Raw genomic sequence first — 17457 nt, 5'->3', positions numbered from 1 at the left:
GCTCATGACTCTTGGATAGTCAGTCATTTACCCACTAACACATTCTTTGTTTCATTTATATCTATAATAAACTAATTAAATTGCATGTAAAGCCTTTTTTCTCACCATTGTTAAGAAGATTCCAAATTCCGGATTTAAATCAACACAATCTCCATCAGAAAAAATGAACTGTTTCTTTCTCTCTTTTCTTGCTGTCAAAACAATATAAATTTGTTGTGCTGCCACTGATAATACAGGCAATTCAATTCTGTTAAACTCATCGAAACAGCCCCAGGAACCTGACTGTGCAAGACCTGGCATGAAAAATAGTCAATTTGTAAAGTTTTACTCTATAATATACCTTCCTGATAACAATCATTTCTTCAGTATTCTCAAACCATTATACACTGAAACATGATTAGGTAAAGTTTCTTATCTGGCTGTTTATAAATAAATATTTAATTCTAGTGATAAAGAGAGGTTTAATTGTTTGTATGTTATCATCAAAACAACGGAAATAGTACACTGCTAAAATGAAAGTACAAATTTGGGGTGGATTTTGAAAATAGAACCCATGGTGTTTGCTGACAGATTGGATCTGAGTATGAAAGAAAGGAGTAAAGGACAGGTCGAAGTTGTTTTGGCGGTGGTGGTTTTGTTTGTCTGTTGTTGTTGTTGTTGTGTCTGTGCACCTAGAAGAAGGGCGTGACTGTTTAGTAAGATGGAGAAGGCTGAGGGAGGAGTAGATATGGGAAGAGAGATCGAGAGTTTGGTTTTAAACATAGTGAATCTAAACCTCTTAGACATTTAAGTGGACATGCTCAATTAACAGTTGTAAGTAATGAATCTAAAGTTTGTTGTTGTTGTTGTTGTTGTTTGTTGTTGTTGTTGTTGTTGTTTGGGACGGAGTTTCGCTCTTGTTGCCCAGGCTGGAGTGCAATGGCACGATCTCGGCTCACCGCAATTGCAACCTCTGCCTCCTGGGTTCAGGCAATTCTCCTGCCTCAGCCTCCTGAGTAGCTGGGACTACAGGCACGCGCCACCATGCCCAGCTAATTTTTGTATGTTTAGTAGAGATGGGGTTTCACCATGTTGACCAGGATGGTCTCGATCTCTTGACCTCATGATCCACCCACCTCGGCCTCCCAAAGTGCTGAAATTACAGGTGTGAGCCACCGCGCCCGGCCCTGAATCTAAAGTTTTAAGGAGAAGTCCAAGCTAGAGATATAATTTTGGAGTCATCATACAGATGATATTTAAAGCTTGGGCCTACATAAGATCACCAAGGGAATGCACGTAGATCAAAAACAGAAGACTACCAAGGACTGAGCTCAGAGGCTGATGTGTCTTCAAATACTGTTTTTCTCTGTCCGTCTGAAAACACCTTTCACCTACCTTTCAGGATGTTCTCAAAATTTCCATCTTCTGATGGCTACCTCCTTCTTATTTTCCAGTGTTACTATGCTTTTTAAAAATCTTTCATTTCAGTGGGAGGGAGGCCACTGTGTCCCCTGTTTCCTATCTTGATCTTCTCTACTATTATTTCAGGCAATTATACATTGATTCCATGTTCATAATCTAAAACACATTCAATGCATTGACTATAACACTAGCAATAGTATTGAACTATATGAGATTGTTGATCTCCAGCCATTTTCGACCTAGAAGAATAGCAATATCATATGGATCAACCCATACTAATGTTGATTATGTGAGATAGCATCACTTTAGATTTATATTTAGAAAATAACATTAAAGGGCAATAAAAATAAATTCACCAAAAATAATCTATATTATTTGACACTTGCCTTTGAAAATCCTTCCTAGGCCTCTGAAATCCATTTGATCTGAGCAGTTAAACACGACCACATACTTTCCCAGACACCTTCCCATGTCTTTTGTGGTTTCTGTTTTGCCAGTGCCGGCAGGTCCTGCGGGAGCGCCTCCCATGTTCATGCCCAAGGCCTGCGCTAACGTGATGTAGCATCTGCAAATGTCCATCCAGTAAAGCATTGTGAGCATGGGATGACACATGACAGGATGGCACAAACAAAAGTCTAATGCGATTGGAATGGGCCTGTTTATTTTAGAGTTTGCACAGCTTACATAAAGAGGAGACCAAATAAGACTGGGGTACTTGATATTCATTAAAAATACTACAGCGAATCCAAAGATTTCTTGAGACAAATTTCAAAACCCTTCAATCCTGACTTAAAACCTTCAGACCTTCCTCCCATTACGGTCAGGAGAACCAAATGGGCAGTGTTGTGTTGGCAGTGTTTTTCTGGCTCTCCAGAAAAAAAAATAATAAACCTGGTTTTCATGTTTGCCAATTTCTATTGTATAAATACCTCCATCGTGGTCAATGACAAGCTATCAGCATGATATCACAAAGTTGGGACAAAATACACACAGACAGACACACGGTAAACACCACAGGTTGACACAAAGCAGCTCTGGCACACCACTGTAAATAGTTTCACTATGAAATAATTCACTAATTTAGAAAAGTGCAAAGAATAATTATATAATCTCTTTGTATCCATGTTCCAGCTTCTGTTGTATTTGTTTTGTATCTAAGTAAAACTTAGTAAAGAGATTAGTAAAGCTTCATGAGACACGATGCTTAATACGTAAACACCAATAGAAGAGAAAACACACTGACAAACTTATGTTGCCATGGCACTGGGCATATGAAAGGGATAGGTTCAATAAATCAAAAGGAGGCTGAAGATGTAATTTGATTGTGTCAAAATTTCACCTGGAGGCAGCCCTACTTAAAGTAACAGCAGAACTAAATATTAACCCAATTTAAGTCAATTCTAATAACATTTATTGAATGTTTTCTATGCACAGCATATTTAACTCGGTGTCGTGGGATAAAAAAAAGACCCAGTAATTGCCTAGTGTCATACAATGGAAAGAACTGTGATGGGATCTGCCACTGACTAATTATTCATATTGGCCATGAAAATTCACTTTAGGTATCAATTTCCACATCTGAAAATCCGAAGACTAAATTACATGTTCTCCAAGGTACCTTCCTTCTTTGCAATTTTAACTGCTTTTGGGATTCTAGGAATATTTTTCCATCTTACAGTCTAAACTTAACCACTAAATTACTTACAGTCAACATTCAAGCTTGCTTTTATTCTTTTATCTTTTTCTACTTCATAAAAATTCAATGCACATGTATGTTTAAGTGGTTATTTCATTGTTAGGCTGACTTTAATTAGCTAGCATATACCCAGCACAACAGCAATCTGCTTTTGTTAATATTTCAAATGCAACCTTAAATAATGTTAAGCACATTATTACAAAATGAAAAAACAGAAATTGGGTTTTCTACCTATCTGTTAATGGAGTGATGACGAGGCGATCAGTACATCCCAGAAATTCATTTTGGTAAATAAAATCAACATCTGTAATAGACACCACAGTTTGATCCAAATCTTCCTTAAAATAAAATCTACTCTGTTTTAGCCATTCAAAATCAGTAGCTGATTTGATATGCATTTTTACCTTAAAAACATAAGATACAAAAAAGTTATATACTGCATTGCAATAGCATAAAACACAAGCAGGTGGGCAGTTTTCATTTCATTCACTGATGAACCGATTCTTATTCACTTAACAAATATTTATTGAGTTCCTTCCTGTGCTTGACACTGGGCTACGTGAACAAAGACAGACATGGTTTCAGGCTTCCAGAGCTTACAGAAAAGGGCAAAAGGCAAACCGTGAAACACATCATTGCAACAAAGCACAAAAACCACCACCAGAGAAATTTGGGGCTCATGAATATATGCAGCAGGGGGACCTAACCACCCCAAGGTATCTGAGAGGGGCATTCACAGGACGAAAATATCTCAACTAAAACTCAGATAAATAGTAGGAATTAGCCAGGCCCAGAAGGAGCGGGGAACAAAACTGGTAATGAGGGAGTAGGAAGACTAAGTGCTATAGGCAAATGCCCAGAAGATCTGGTTGGCATCTTCAAGGAACTGGAAAAAGGTCCGTATCACTGGGGCGTTCCGGGATCTAGAGAAAGAATGAGAGTTAAGGCTTCACAGGGCCATGGGAAGGGGTTTAGGAATTGTACTCATGGCAGTTGGAAGCCACTGAAGGGATTAAGCAGGGAAATACATGATTATACATGCACATGTCTCCCTGCACCAGCACTCTAGCCAAGCCACCCAACCTACCTGGTCATCAGCATATACAACTGAGGCATGAGGTACTGGACTCCCATTGCCATGGATGCAAGCTCTAGTACCTGGTTCATTCGAAGAGACAGAAACCAGGTAAGCACCCTTAGAAACTCCATCCCACCACAACCACATTCTGAGGAGCTTCATGACTTTCTGGTGAAACTGGGAAAACCCCAGTCCTGCCCATTCAGAAGAATCAACACAGGAAGTGGCAAGTGGTCCCCTTCACTGCTCTTACACCCACCCAGTAGGCCCACTTCCAGGTCAATTGACACTAAAAAATGGACTTAATGGCTACTATACAATGTTCAGATCTCCATCTGACCAGGCCTACATACTCCTTGCTATTTACAGTCTTCCTTTTTGTTACTGTTGTTTCTTGTTTTAGTTATGACCTTGTTTCCTCCTCTAGTTAAGGACTTGCTTCCCACCTAAAGCACAGTTTGCATTCATCACCTTGAGTTACTTTCAGGTAACACAGGCACCATCCCCAGGGACTGCTCTGTAACAAAGGACTCAAGGCCATGGGGATGCTCTCAGCCAGCTACTTTCAACCATCTGTTAAGTTGGTAAGGAGGAGGTGGAAAAGAAAATACAGTTAATAGATTTATTGAGTTCTTGCTATGTATCAGGCTGTTCCAAGCATTGTACATGAAAAACCAAAACGCATATATGTTGGCCATGAGACCTGATTTAGTTGGGATGCAAACACTTCAACGGTGAATAAGATAAAAGAAAACAGTTTCATACTTGTGTACAGGTTTTTTTTTTTTTTTTAAATCCATTCTGGATGTAAAGTAAAGCTTTGCTTGGCACTTAATTTTAAAAGAAATGTCTTTTACAGGACTTCAGCTTTAGGAGCCAGTGAGAGATGTATAGAAAACATCCTCAAAAGTATGCTTATAGTAGATATAATAATGAACTCCATACTAGTGTTTCTTGAGGGGAACGTCAACGAAAGTCAAAGTATAATAGTAATTGCAATTAGTAAAAGCAAGTCAGCGGAAGGCCAAAACAATATGTGTGCAGCTCTCTGATATTAGCTTGATCCAGAGATAAATTTTAGAGCATTTTTTCTCAAGCTTCAATATGTGTATCAATCTCCTGAGAATCTTGTTAAAATGCAGATTCTGATTCAGTTGGTCTTGGATGGGAGGACGGAGGCTGGAGATTCTGCTCTTCTCACCAACTTCCAGGTGTTACCAAGGCACTGTTCAGCATGTAATACTTTGAGAAGCAAGGATCTTGGTTGCAGGGGAATGGATGGACTGACTGCATGTCCTTCAACTAATCTTCAATAAATACAACTTATCTGATCAGAACTTTCGATAGAAGTTTAAAACAGGTAGTCTATGATCATATTCTCTAAAACAGAACCCAACCTGCATGAATTAAGTGTCTCTGATAAAGGAAAGAGATATACCTTTAAGGTATATCAAATCAAGTAGACTAAAGCAATGTGAGTTAAATGGTAGGTAAAGATTGTCAAATAGTGGCATTTCAAAACCACCTGGGACTCCTAGCCTGTGACAGAAAATCTTTGCTTTAGGAGAACTTGGCCTTGGTCAAGGCCACTGGTTAGAGTCCTATTTCTAAAGGAATTCAAACACTTACCCTTCTTAGTCCTGCCCTAAAGAACTTTGCCCAAATCAAGCCCATGATTACCATCAACTGGATGAACAGCCACGAGAGTGCCCTGAAGCCTGATTCCATTCAATCTGTGTTCCTTTTCCAATCAACCCAACAGAGCTTATGACCTAAATTATATCATGTTCCTGTTTATTTGGTTTAATGAAACAACTTGTTGACTCATATCACATCAGTTGGTTCCAGACTTTCAGAGTGCCAAATGAATATATGTGGTTGTTTAAACCACCCAATACAGGTATACAATATTGTGGACATGATATTGATGGACACAGCTATGTAAAAGGACCAAGTAAATGGAAATTTCACGTAAGTTAGGCAATATATACAATTCTTAACTGTTCATTATTAGTACACCTAATTAAGAAAAAAATACCTTACCAAGTCATCAAAAATATCTCTCTGATGCACATGGATGGTAATTAGAGTTTCGAATTTCACTCTATCAAACTTGCTGAGATCATGTGTTGTCTGACTAATTAGAGTATTTAGAATATCCAGGAATTTCTGATTGGTCACTTGCATGATTTTCCTGTCATCTTTTGCATTATGTAAAGCCTCTTCTGAATCATGTGTCCACAACATCTGAATTCCCAGAAGTCCAACCTACAGATCCGGCAGACAAATACTGAAATTTGCCAAATATTTAAAGGACATCTGCAAAAAAATCTGGTGGTCACTTGTTCACATTTTAAACTAAAAATGAGATAGACTTGCATTTCTTCACTCCCAAAGGAGGGAAACAGTTAAAGTTTTAACGATTAATATTTAATTATTTCAAAGTAGATAGATTAATGATCATTAAAATACTGGCTACCATTTGTTGAATTATATGCGTGTTACTGAAGATGCTCAGGAAATTTTTCTACAGAGGACCTGAGACTACTGTATACTTCCATGCAATGATTTTTCTTTCTCAAGAAAAGCAAATGAATTTATTTACTTGTTCTTGAGTACGGCTTTCTGAAGGTCTCTTTGTTCTTCTAAAAACAATATGCTGCCTAGCTCCTTTCGTGATTGCTCCCTCTCTCTGATATCCACATCTTTATCAATGTCTACTTTTCTGTTTCTACATTTATCTATAGAAGAGAGAGGGAGACAGAAAGTGAGAAGGGGAGAAGCTTGTATTCTTTGTATCCTGATGAAGGCATAAAGACACTGTGGGAGGATGCCACCTTCAACTCCAATTTCTGCCCCAGAAAAGGTAATAAAAGTAGTCTGAGCATGCCCCACCCTCATCCCTTCACTATTCATCCAGAGTCGAATAACAGATCCAACATCATTTGGACCAAACAAGAGGACTGAAAGCAAGGCGGGCAGTATGTAGATACTGCTTGCCATGGGCTCAACAATGAGAAAAGGAAGACTAAAGCCCTCTTTCTGTCCCTGCCTTATCAGGGACTTTGATACTTTTCCTGGGGGCTGAAGCTACAGATGAACGAAAGCACCCGGTGAAAGTCAGCAATGGGATCTGGAGAAAACAGCCAGTGTCAGGAAGCCCCCAGGAGCAGCAGATTCTGGCCCTGACAGCAGCAGATGATGGTCCAAGCGGGGAAAGACAAAGAGAAAAACTACAAAAGCAGAGCAACGTAAGACTGCCTGACTTAAAGACAAATAGACCAGCAGACCCCAACGCCCACTGCATAATGGTGTCTATCCAAAGGCAAGTCTTTACGATCATTACCCAGAGTCACCAAGAACAACTTAAAATTGTGTCATATACTCATTCTAAAAAGGCATGCAACTCAACAGTGAAAAACAGAGGATGTTTCATTAAAAAAAAAAACAAAAACAAAAAACAAAAAAAAAACAAAAAAAAAAAAAACAGAAAATAAGAATGCCCATTCTCATCAACATTATTTGACGCCTATAATAAACACATTAAACAATATGAGAAGGTACCACACGTTCTCACTCATACATGGAAGCTAAAATAAAGCTGACCTCAGAGAAATGAAAGCAGAATGGAGGATACTAGAGGCTGGGAAAGGTAAGAAAAAGAGGAGGACAGGGACAGAATTGCTAAAGGACACAAAATCACAGCTAGGTAGGAGGACTAAGTTTTAGTGATCTGTATCAGTGATCCCCAGCCTTTTTGGCACTAGGGACCGGTTTCGTGGAAGACATTTTTTCCATGGACAGGGATCGGCGGATGGTTTAGATTCTCATAAGGAGCATACAACCTAGATCCCTCGCATGCATAGTTCACAACAGGGTTCACCCTCCTAAGAGAATCTAAAGCCACCGCTGATCTGACAGGAGGTAGAGCTGAGGCAGTAATACTCACTTGCCCGCCACTCATCTCCTGCTGTGCAGCCTAGTTCCTAATAGGCCCAGTTCTATACCACTGTAGAATAACTATAGTTAAGAATAACATATAGTTTCAAATAGCTAGAAGGAGGATATTGATTGTTCCCAACACAAAGAAATGATAAGTGTTTGAGATGATGAATATGCTAATTACTCTCACCTGATCACGAGACATGTGTATCAAAACATCACTATGCACCCCATAAATATGTACAATTGTTATATATCAATTTAAAAAAAGAAAGGGAAAAACAGCAATAAACGCATAAATATTAGAAGGGAATACACTAAAATATTAATATAGTCATAATTTTTACATGGTAGTAATATGGGAAATTCTTATTTCCACTTTTATTTTTATTTTATTTAAGTTTTGGGATACATGTGCAGAACGTGCAGGTTTATTAAACAGGTAAACGTGTGCCGTGGTGGTTTGCTGCACCTATCAACCCATCACCCAGGTATTCCACTTTTATAATTTTTGCATTTTCCCAAAGTTTTGCAGCAAGGATCCATTGCATTCAAATCTTTAAAACATATTTTTAAAAAAAGCAGAAGTGGAATTTTAAACAATTTCAGGCAAAAATGTTAAATTAACTTGATAGTAAGTAAATGTCAGTCATTTTTTTAAAAACCTTAAAAATAATGAATACACACACACACACACACACACACACACACATACACACACACACATTCTTATGTATCTATTAGACTCAATGTACATATCCTTAATGATGAGAAAATGGTGGCATATCCTCTTCTGGTGGATGGGATGGGTTGGTCTAGAACGGTGTAGGTTGACAAGCAGGTAGCTGGGAGCTGAGGTTTAAATGAGCATGGGTAGGCCACTCTAACTAGTTCAAAGCTACAACCGCCTCACACCATCAGCCCAACAACCTCCTAAGCAACCTTCCCTTTACTTCCATTTCTTTTCACCATGACTTAAGCATTGTGTATTCTTACCTGTGCTGGAAAGTGGCTGAGGAATGGTAAGAGTTGAAATCCTGTATCACTGATTTGATAGAAAGCGGATCTAATTATATTATGTAATGATGACATCTGCATTTTTAACAATTCCAGAAGCCAAATCTCCACAGGACCTTTGGCTATAACAGAATTATCCAACTAAAACAAAATGACAAATATATTTTAAATTGATAATACTTTGGCATTTTTACAGATGTCTCATGCATACTTAATAAATCACAGTGCCCTATGACAAGCAAACAGTTTCATATTTTATACAAAATATTTTAAGTATGGGTAAAATCATCTAATACTATAGCTGGAAGGAACTATAGGGATCACCTAGTCTAAAACTTTCACTTTATAAATTACAAAATGAGTCTCAAGAGAAGTTAAAGGATTTATCTAAACTAGTTTTTAACAAAGCCCAGGGCTAGAGAACGAGAACTCTCTCTCCTCCTGTTTTTTTCCATAAGAGAATTGCATTCTCCTCAACCTAAGTTTTTGAAGAAATTCTAGCAGCAAAATTTAAAGCAAGGTAAATTACAACAATTTTTTCTCCTTCTCTTGATATGACGGCCATGATGCGATCGTAGTCTTTTGCATGAAATGTCACCTCATTGATGTTGTCAGATACTGCAGGGAGATGCGGCTGTAAGACAGAGGAAAGCATCACACAGGAGGCTCCACACAAAAGCCTGAATATTTTCTATCTTTTTAAAAGGTTAAGAATTGACTTCATTGTTTCAAAAAATAGAGAGACTTGCTTTGACCCTTGACTGGCTTGGAGGCCTACTTTGTAAAATCAAGCCCTACAGAATCTTTTATCCCAGTCTGCATATGGCACCTTCTCATGCTATGCAGATTAGACTAAGGACTGCCACCTTCCTCCAGATGGAGACTGGACCATACTGCCTCACCCCTCCTCCCCCACAAGATATAGCTCAGTCCTTTCCTCTCTCCACCTTTCACAGAGCCATTCCATTCTGTCTTCTCATCATTACCAGTCCCTGGAAACCAACAAGGAAATAACATTAGCCGTTTCCCAGGTCCCCAAACAAGAACTGGCCCCAGGATGGGCCCTTCCGTGCCTCCCACTCTCAGTTCACGACGGTTTTTCTTTTCCTCTTCCAAAATATTGCTCTGAGAAATGGCTAAAAGCATTTTAGAAGTATTCCAGAAGGAAAAAAGGACAAATGCAAAATACAACCCCTACTTGGTCTAAGAATATTTAGAATAAAATACTCATAATGATAAATTCGATTTAATAAACACATACCGTGTGCTAGAGACTTTTTTATGCATGCTCTCATATAATCCTCACGACAGTTCTGTGAGGTGAGAACCATTAATATCCTGATTTTACAGATGTGGAAATTGAGGCATGGGGAAATTAGGAAGCTTGCCAAGGTCACACAGCTAGAAGTGGCATAGTCAGTGACTTGCTTAACACGGCTGGACTGCTTCAGGATAACAGGTTCCAAATACACAGAAAATACATTTTACGATCAACGTAATTTGTACTACTCTTCTTTCCTGCCTGCATTTTTAATATTTTAACTTCACTTTTTTTTTTTTTTGAGACGGAGTTTCGCTCTTGTTACCCAGGCTGGAGTGCAATGGCGCGATCTCAGCTCACCGCAACCTCCGCCTCCTGGGTTCAGGCAATTCTCCTGCCTCAGCCTCCCGAGTAGCTGGGATTATAGGCACGCACCACCATGCCCAGCTAATTTTTTGTATTTTTAGTAGAGACGGGATTTCACCATGTTGACCAGGTTGGTCTCGATCTCTAGACCTTGTGATCCACCCACCTCAGCCTCCCAAAGTGCTAGGATTACAGGCTTGAGCCACCACGCCCGGCCTTAACTTCACTTTTATTCTTCATTGTCTATGCTGTGGAAAAAGCAATTTAGATCACAGATTCTTGGATTATACCTGTATGGTGTGGGAATCACTGGCTTGTCCAAGAATTTCCAAGAGAACTGGATCAGATACAAAGAAGAACCTTGGAAACAGTAATCGTTTCTTCTCCAAATACCTACAAATAAAGTTGATAGTGTGTTACCAAGCGGCTTTTTCCCCTAAATTATTATTTTTCTAGCCAAGACATAATCACTAACATCTTTGCTAAGATAATAGCAAACACCTAAGTCATTTATCACTTACCCCTGCATGTTTGGTGAAAACCAAAGTCCATGGTCCACCATGGCTGGCACTTGGGAAAAAAAAAGAATCAGAGCAAGTCTGTCCCATCATCTGCTGTCCTCTCCTTTATCAACAGATGCCCTCCTATGACTTTTCTAAGACTGTTGGAAACCTCATGGCTTAAATCAAGGGGGAGCACAAACCTTATCTCCAAACTAACACATTTTGAGAGTGAAAGCAGGGACAACTAACCATTAAGCCAGGACAGAGGCATAAACTTAGACAAACCAGGATGTATTATCACCCTATTTCAAATAGAAATTGAAAATGAACTCCCTTAAAAAAATTATCCTGACAGCTATCCTCTTATGATGGTAAAAATAAAATAAATTAAATAAATAAATAAATAAATAATAAAAATAAATAAGTAAATAAATAAAAATAAAACTGAATGTGTCTGGTGAATTGTTCTCTTAGTGCACATGTCCATGTCTTTCCTATTCCCTGAAATCTGTGAGTGTGACCTTATTTGGAAAAAGGACTTTTGCAAAGGGGATGAAGGATCTTGAGATTAAGGATCTTGAAGAGCCTTGAATCCAATGACAAATGTCATAAGAGACACACAGGAAGAAGAGGAGAAGCCCAGGTGAAGACGAGAGACTGGAGTTACGTAGCCATGAGCCAAGAAACTCTTAGAGCCACAAGAAGCCAAAAGAGGCAAGGGAAGATCCTCTCTTCGAGTCTTCAGAGGGAGCCAACACCTTGATTTCAGACTTCTTGCCACCACAGATGTGAGAGAATGAATATCTGTTGCTTTAAGCCAACCAGTCTGCGGAAATTTGTTACAGCAGCCCTAGGGAACTAATACAATGCCTTCATCCACCCCTAAGACAAAGGTGTCTTTCTTGCAGAAAAGTTAGATCTATGTAAAATTTTAAGTTTCTTTCCATACTTTAACCATCACTATCAAACCAGAAATGTAGTCAATACTAGTAAGTTTGGGATAAAATACGGTCACATACAAAATGATACACGATTTAAAAATTAAACTCTTACCCTGTCAGTGACTTCTGACATACTTCCAACTGCTCATGTAAATGAGGTAAAAGTTGTCCCATGGTCTCATCTCCAACACAGCAATTAATCACATTGGGATTCTCATGAGCTCGCTGCATTATTTTCATCCATGACTTGTCAATATTCTGAAAACGTTTTGCTTCCTGAAAATGAATCCATAGCCAGTAAAAATTAGCATTTGGATAACTGAAAAAAAGCAAAACCTTCACCCTGGAATTTTCTATAGTTCTTCAAACTAGCCTCTATTAGTCTCAGGCTGTATAATTTAAACAGACAATTTTTCTTTTCATTTGAATGAATTCTGAATGACACAAAGCCAAAGTTATAAAACTGCATATTAAAATGCTACTTTATCACAATGGGGCTTATTGCTTATTTGTTTCATTGCATTTAATATGTTTTTCAAAGTACCATATGATTAATTTGCAGAGCTATCAACTTAAAGTTCCAATCTAGTGTTTCAGCACCCCAGGTGTTTTGGTTTGATGAGCAAACTGAAGAAGCATGAAAATAATTTGATCTCAGGATTCTTGGAATAATCACAGCTCAATAGTACCCCAGGGCGGGGAAGGAAAAAACACAGTAAAACCACAAAACAAAGTTTCATTTACATTTTTGCAAGTGAAAATTTTCTATTTACTGTGAATGATATTAAGCTTTGCACCCAATTGCAAAAATGCCTCTAGAAATTGGCAGAATCTTGCCTCTTTTAAAAATACAGCCTTCTGATTAAAAAACAAAAATGGCCGGGCGTGGTGGCTCAAGCCTGTAATCCCAGCACTTTGGGAGGCCGAGGCGGGTGGATCACGAGGTCGAGAGATCGAGACCATCCTGGTCAACATGGTGAAACCCCGTCTCTACTAAAAAATACAAAAATTAGCTGGGCATGGTGGCATGTGCCTGTAATCCCAGCTACTCAGGAGGCTGAGGCAGGAGAATTGCCTGAACCCAGGAGGTGGAGGTTGCGGTGAGCCGAGATCGCGCCATTGCACTCCAACCTGGGTAACAAGAGCGAAACTTTGTCTCAAAAAAAAAAAAAAATTATATATTTCGGTTTAATGCTTCAAAAATGTGCTATAGTACATAGGAATTCGGCCACTTTCAAAAAAACTCTTTTATCCTTGATTTTTAACCTATATAGATCCTGTTTGTAAATATAGAAGTTTAGGAAGAGCAGGCTTGATTTTCTAAGAGGAAAGTTACCTTCATAGACCAAAACTATCAGTTATTATAGTTACTGGAATTTTTTTAAAGGACCCCAATAGAGCTGTTTTAAAGGTTATTTTACAGTCTCCCAAGGCTGTTTTCTTGCTCCACACTATGTTTCTGATCTGCTAGTAGTAGACTTACTAATCATTAAAGTTAATCTGTGCTTACATAGGTTAATTTTAATACTACGCTCAGAAGACTATTATGAGGTTAACTTTTAGAAGAGATGAGCTACTATGATTTTATAGTACTGTATTTGAATGTACCTCACATCCTCAAACAACCTCGTGATTATTCACGGTTTAAAACTATGTGAGTTTCTTCTTTCTGCTAATCAGAGGTCAGCACTTTAAAAAAAAAATTCCATAAGGGGCCAGATAATAAAGATTTTAGACTTTTGGGGCCGTATAATCTCAGTTATAACTGCAAGGCTCTGCTGTTGTGGTGCTAAAGCAGCCACAGACAATATATAAAGGAATGGATATGGCTGTGTTCCAATAAAACTTTATTTACAAAAACAGGCAAGTGGGCCATAGTTTGCCAAACCCTGGCAAAGCCAAGCCCTGACCATATGTCTTTGTGAAGACATTTATGGAGACATAAAGACAACATACACCAAATTATTTTATCAGTAATTACAAAAGCTGTATTTACCTGAGGCAGCTGTTTGGCAATATCTCCACCTACAAAGACGGCTTCAAGATAAACCCAAAGGTTCTGTACTACAAGCCACTCTTCAATTATATCTGAGGAAGTGGACAATTTATACACCCAATTCTGGATAGTTTTTTTAAATGGGGCATTGTATCTAAAAGGTAAGAACAGAAAAGATCACGTTTCAAAGATTCAGAAAATAGTACCGCCTTACCGAAGTAAATTACAAAAGAAATACTACTTTGGGAATGAATGTTTTGTCCTAAAAGGGCAGTTCCTACTAGCTCTCATACAGCTAATAAAAACTGTTGCTTTTTATGAATAAAACTCATATCCCTATGTGATTTTACTTGCTGTTCCCATGTGTCAGTTATAGAATAGGAGAATGGGCCTAGTTTTACGGTACTTAGGTCCAGCAAAGGAACTGTGCTAGTTGCTTCTGGGAGTAAATGGCAAACAAGGAATAAGATGGTTTTCCAAAACTTCTGTGAGCCAAATCCAAGTGGGGACTGCCTGTGAGAGTAACACATAAGACACTGTTATTGGTCCATGGAACTATCAAATCTAGGGAAAGAGACCACTATCCAGGGATTTTCTTTTTATGAATGGTCTTAAAGGTTTCATCCAGCAAGAGACAGACTATCTCTAAAAGGACAGGACAAATCAGATGTCTAAAGCTCAGGAGAGGATTAGGTATCACCAGGTTCACCTGGAGAAAGATGACCACAAAGCCAGGGTCAAGCTTGAGGTCTGATGTTCACTTACAGGTGTGCTCTTCCCACCCACAGACAGCAAATTACTCCAGGTATTGCAACCAGATTCTGCAGTGCTAGAGACCCAGGATTGCTGCCCCGCAATAGCATGACTCCTGTTTTCTGATTATTAGGGTTTGCTGAAGTGTTTATGAGAATACAAGGAGTCCAGAAAGCTGAGCACAACAGAGGAAGAAAAGAAATAGAATGGATGTCTTGGAGACAGCAATGGGAGGCTACTGGGTAAAAACTGGCTACTGTGTGTGCTAAGGGCAAGTAATTTCAATGAAGTGCAGTGACATTTGCTGGTGACAGGCACTTGTTGACTAGGATCTCCAAACTTGTCTTGATCTAGGACAGAGTGATTTGAAGATATTCATAAGTAGAATGAGATTTTTCTGGGTACAGTCTGATGCCTGAATACAACCCATAACTTCCCTGAAAGCCTATGTTATACATGAAGTTACAAATGGAGTTGTTCACAAATTGCTCCAAGGAGGTAGGTAATCCAGTTGTTCAGGCAGTAAGAGGCATTTTTCCCAACACTCAATTTATACTGTTTACCTGGCCACTGGTCTAGAGCTGAAAGGCAGTCAATATGCCAAAAACATCTTCCAAATAAAGACATGTAAACTAACATGGCATGGGCAGGCAGTTTAGGGAGATGAAGCAACTAGACAGACCAAAAATGATTCTGCACAGAGAATAAAGAGTCATCCTTGATGGTGTATAATTTCTAAAGATGGAAACGGGAGATCTGAAATAAAATCTAGCATAGCTAGTTTCTGTCCTTTGGCCAGATACCTGCATTGTACAACTTTGTGCGGTCAAACCCACCAGGACCCATGAAGTCCCACAGAATCAGGGATCCACCAGGGAAGTGTCACAATCCAGGTAATATCTATAATCAAGTCTCACCAAGGAGACATATAACTTCCTTCTGAAGTCACATCAAAGTAGTCTTAGAGATCCAGCAGGCACTACTCACTAATAGGGCAGTCTGTGGTTAGTTCTGAAACATGCTTTCCAGACCTATTTGGCACTGCAAAGTTCTCTAGGAGGAGACTCTCCCAGAATGTGATGACTTCTTAGCTATCCTTATACTCTTTCTGGCAGGGCCCAGAGGTTTGCAAACATTGAGGTTTACTAATACACAAATAGGTATTATACTAATCAGGTTATGTCCAAGTAAGTAGGAATTTAAGAAAGGCTTCAAATCCTGAAATCCTTGGCTGCAGACACTGGCCAGGTGAATCTACAGCCCTCCTCTGACAGGCAGGCAGATGGCAAAATTCGCAATGAACCACAGGGAAACAGTAGCCCATGAAGTCTAGGAACCACTGAATTTCCTATGGTCACCTTTGCCAGGATTCCCTGAATGCAGAGGATGCATCTGAGGACCTTAACCTTTATGAATTCAACCCAGAACTCCCTGAACTGGCAGCTTTGTCATTATGCAAATACAAGACTGCCCCTGGGGGTAGAGGTCATGCAGGATGCCACTCACTAACCAGTGATCCCAACCTGGAGAAGGGATATTAAATATTTCTTAGGTGTGTTCAGGTGAAGAATAGTTGAGAACTACTACACAGTCAGCTAGAGGAATGGAGGTTGCCAATGCCCAGATCAAAGACCTGATAGAATATTTAATTTGACTGAGTCCTATAGGAATTTCCTAAAGCTACACTAAGATCATAGGTACCTTCGAGCTGGTCCATAGTTCAATGATGAATAGGTGACCTCATCAGGCCTTAATGGTCTCAGCCTCTTTTCACCATAAAAAATGAAAATCTCTAAGTAAATGCCAAGCCCCTAATGGTAGACTGCTTTCACCTGTGGCCAGCAGGCTTTTCCCGGGCCATTGGGTGACTGCTTGAACAGGGTAAACCAAGAGGTCAATGATGTCAAATCAGAGGAACAAAGAAAAGATAAAATGAAGAGGTCATCTCAGTGGGGAGCCAAGACCTTCAAAGGACAAGCTGCCAGTTTGGGGAGAAATAATTAGGATGGGGCCCATCAGAAAAAAAATAGGGAAGGGTAGATGAGCAGCATCAAAGAAGAGATGGAGGCTATGTTTATTAGGAAAAACACACAGTTCATATAGGGACAGACAAGATCTAGCAGTCTAGGGCAGAATCCTATCCAATGCCATAGCTTTAACACTGAGCCTTTACTTAGAATTTTATAACCCTAAATATCCAATTTAAACCTCTCCCCCAAATTATAAAATTACCTGTTGCTGAGTAAGGACCCTAAGACCATTAAACTATCCTCCATCAAAGTGATAATTTCTCCCGATTCGGTTCCTTTGAGCAGGAGCTCTCCTTTTCCCTTAAATGCTGCAAAACTCAGATTTTGGTTGGTCCAGTTCTCAATCACCTGAGTCAGCTTGGCTTCAATATCCTTCTCCTTAATGGCAGATATGCAAATATCCTTTGGAGGAAAAGCAAGGATATGTCATGATGTTTTCAGCTACAAGTTAAGTACATCGTAAAAATCATAGC

At 39.2% G+C, this 17457-nt stretch overlaps 1 protein-coding gene across 1 annotated transcript in view; it reads right to left on the bottom strand.

The window, feature by feature from the left end:
• The window catches only part of DNAH8 (dynein axonemal heavy chain 8), a 313022-nt gene that overhangs the window by 160941 nt on the left and 134624 nt on the right, over positions 1–17457 (bottom strand). Inside the window, exons 35-44 of the mRNA XM_039467518.2 lie at positions 17187–17386; positions 14202–14355; positions 12318–12481; positions 11052–11154; positions 9664–9768; positions 9114–9275; positions 6219–6443; positions 3329–3501; positions 1788–1966; positions 106–293 (exon numbers count right to left, since the gene is read on the bottom strand). Coding sequence (XP_039323452.2) covers positions 106–293; positions 1788–1966; positions 3329–3501; positions 6219–6443; positions 9114–9275; positions 9664–9768; positions 11052–11154; positions 12318–12481; positions 14202–14355; positions 17187–17386 — 1653 coding nt within the window. The remainder of the gene's footprint in view (positions 1–105; positions 294–1787; positions 1967–3328; positions 3502–6218; positions 6444–9113; positions 9276–9663; positions 9769–11051; positions 11155–12317; positions 12482–14201; positions 14356–17186; positions 17387–17457) is intronic.

This window comes from Saimiri boliviensis, chromosome 4 (assembly GCF_048565385.1).
Source record: "Saimiri boliviensis isolate mSaiBol1 chromosome 4, mSaiBol1.pri, whole genome shotgun sequence".
NCBI lineage: Eukaryota > Metazoa > Chordata > Mammalia > Primates > Cebidae > Saimiri > Saimiri boliviensis.
This window is presented reverse-complemented; position numbering and strand designations above follow the sequence as displayed.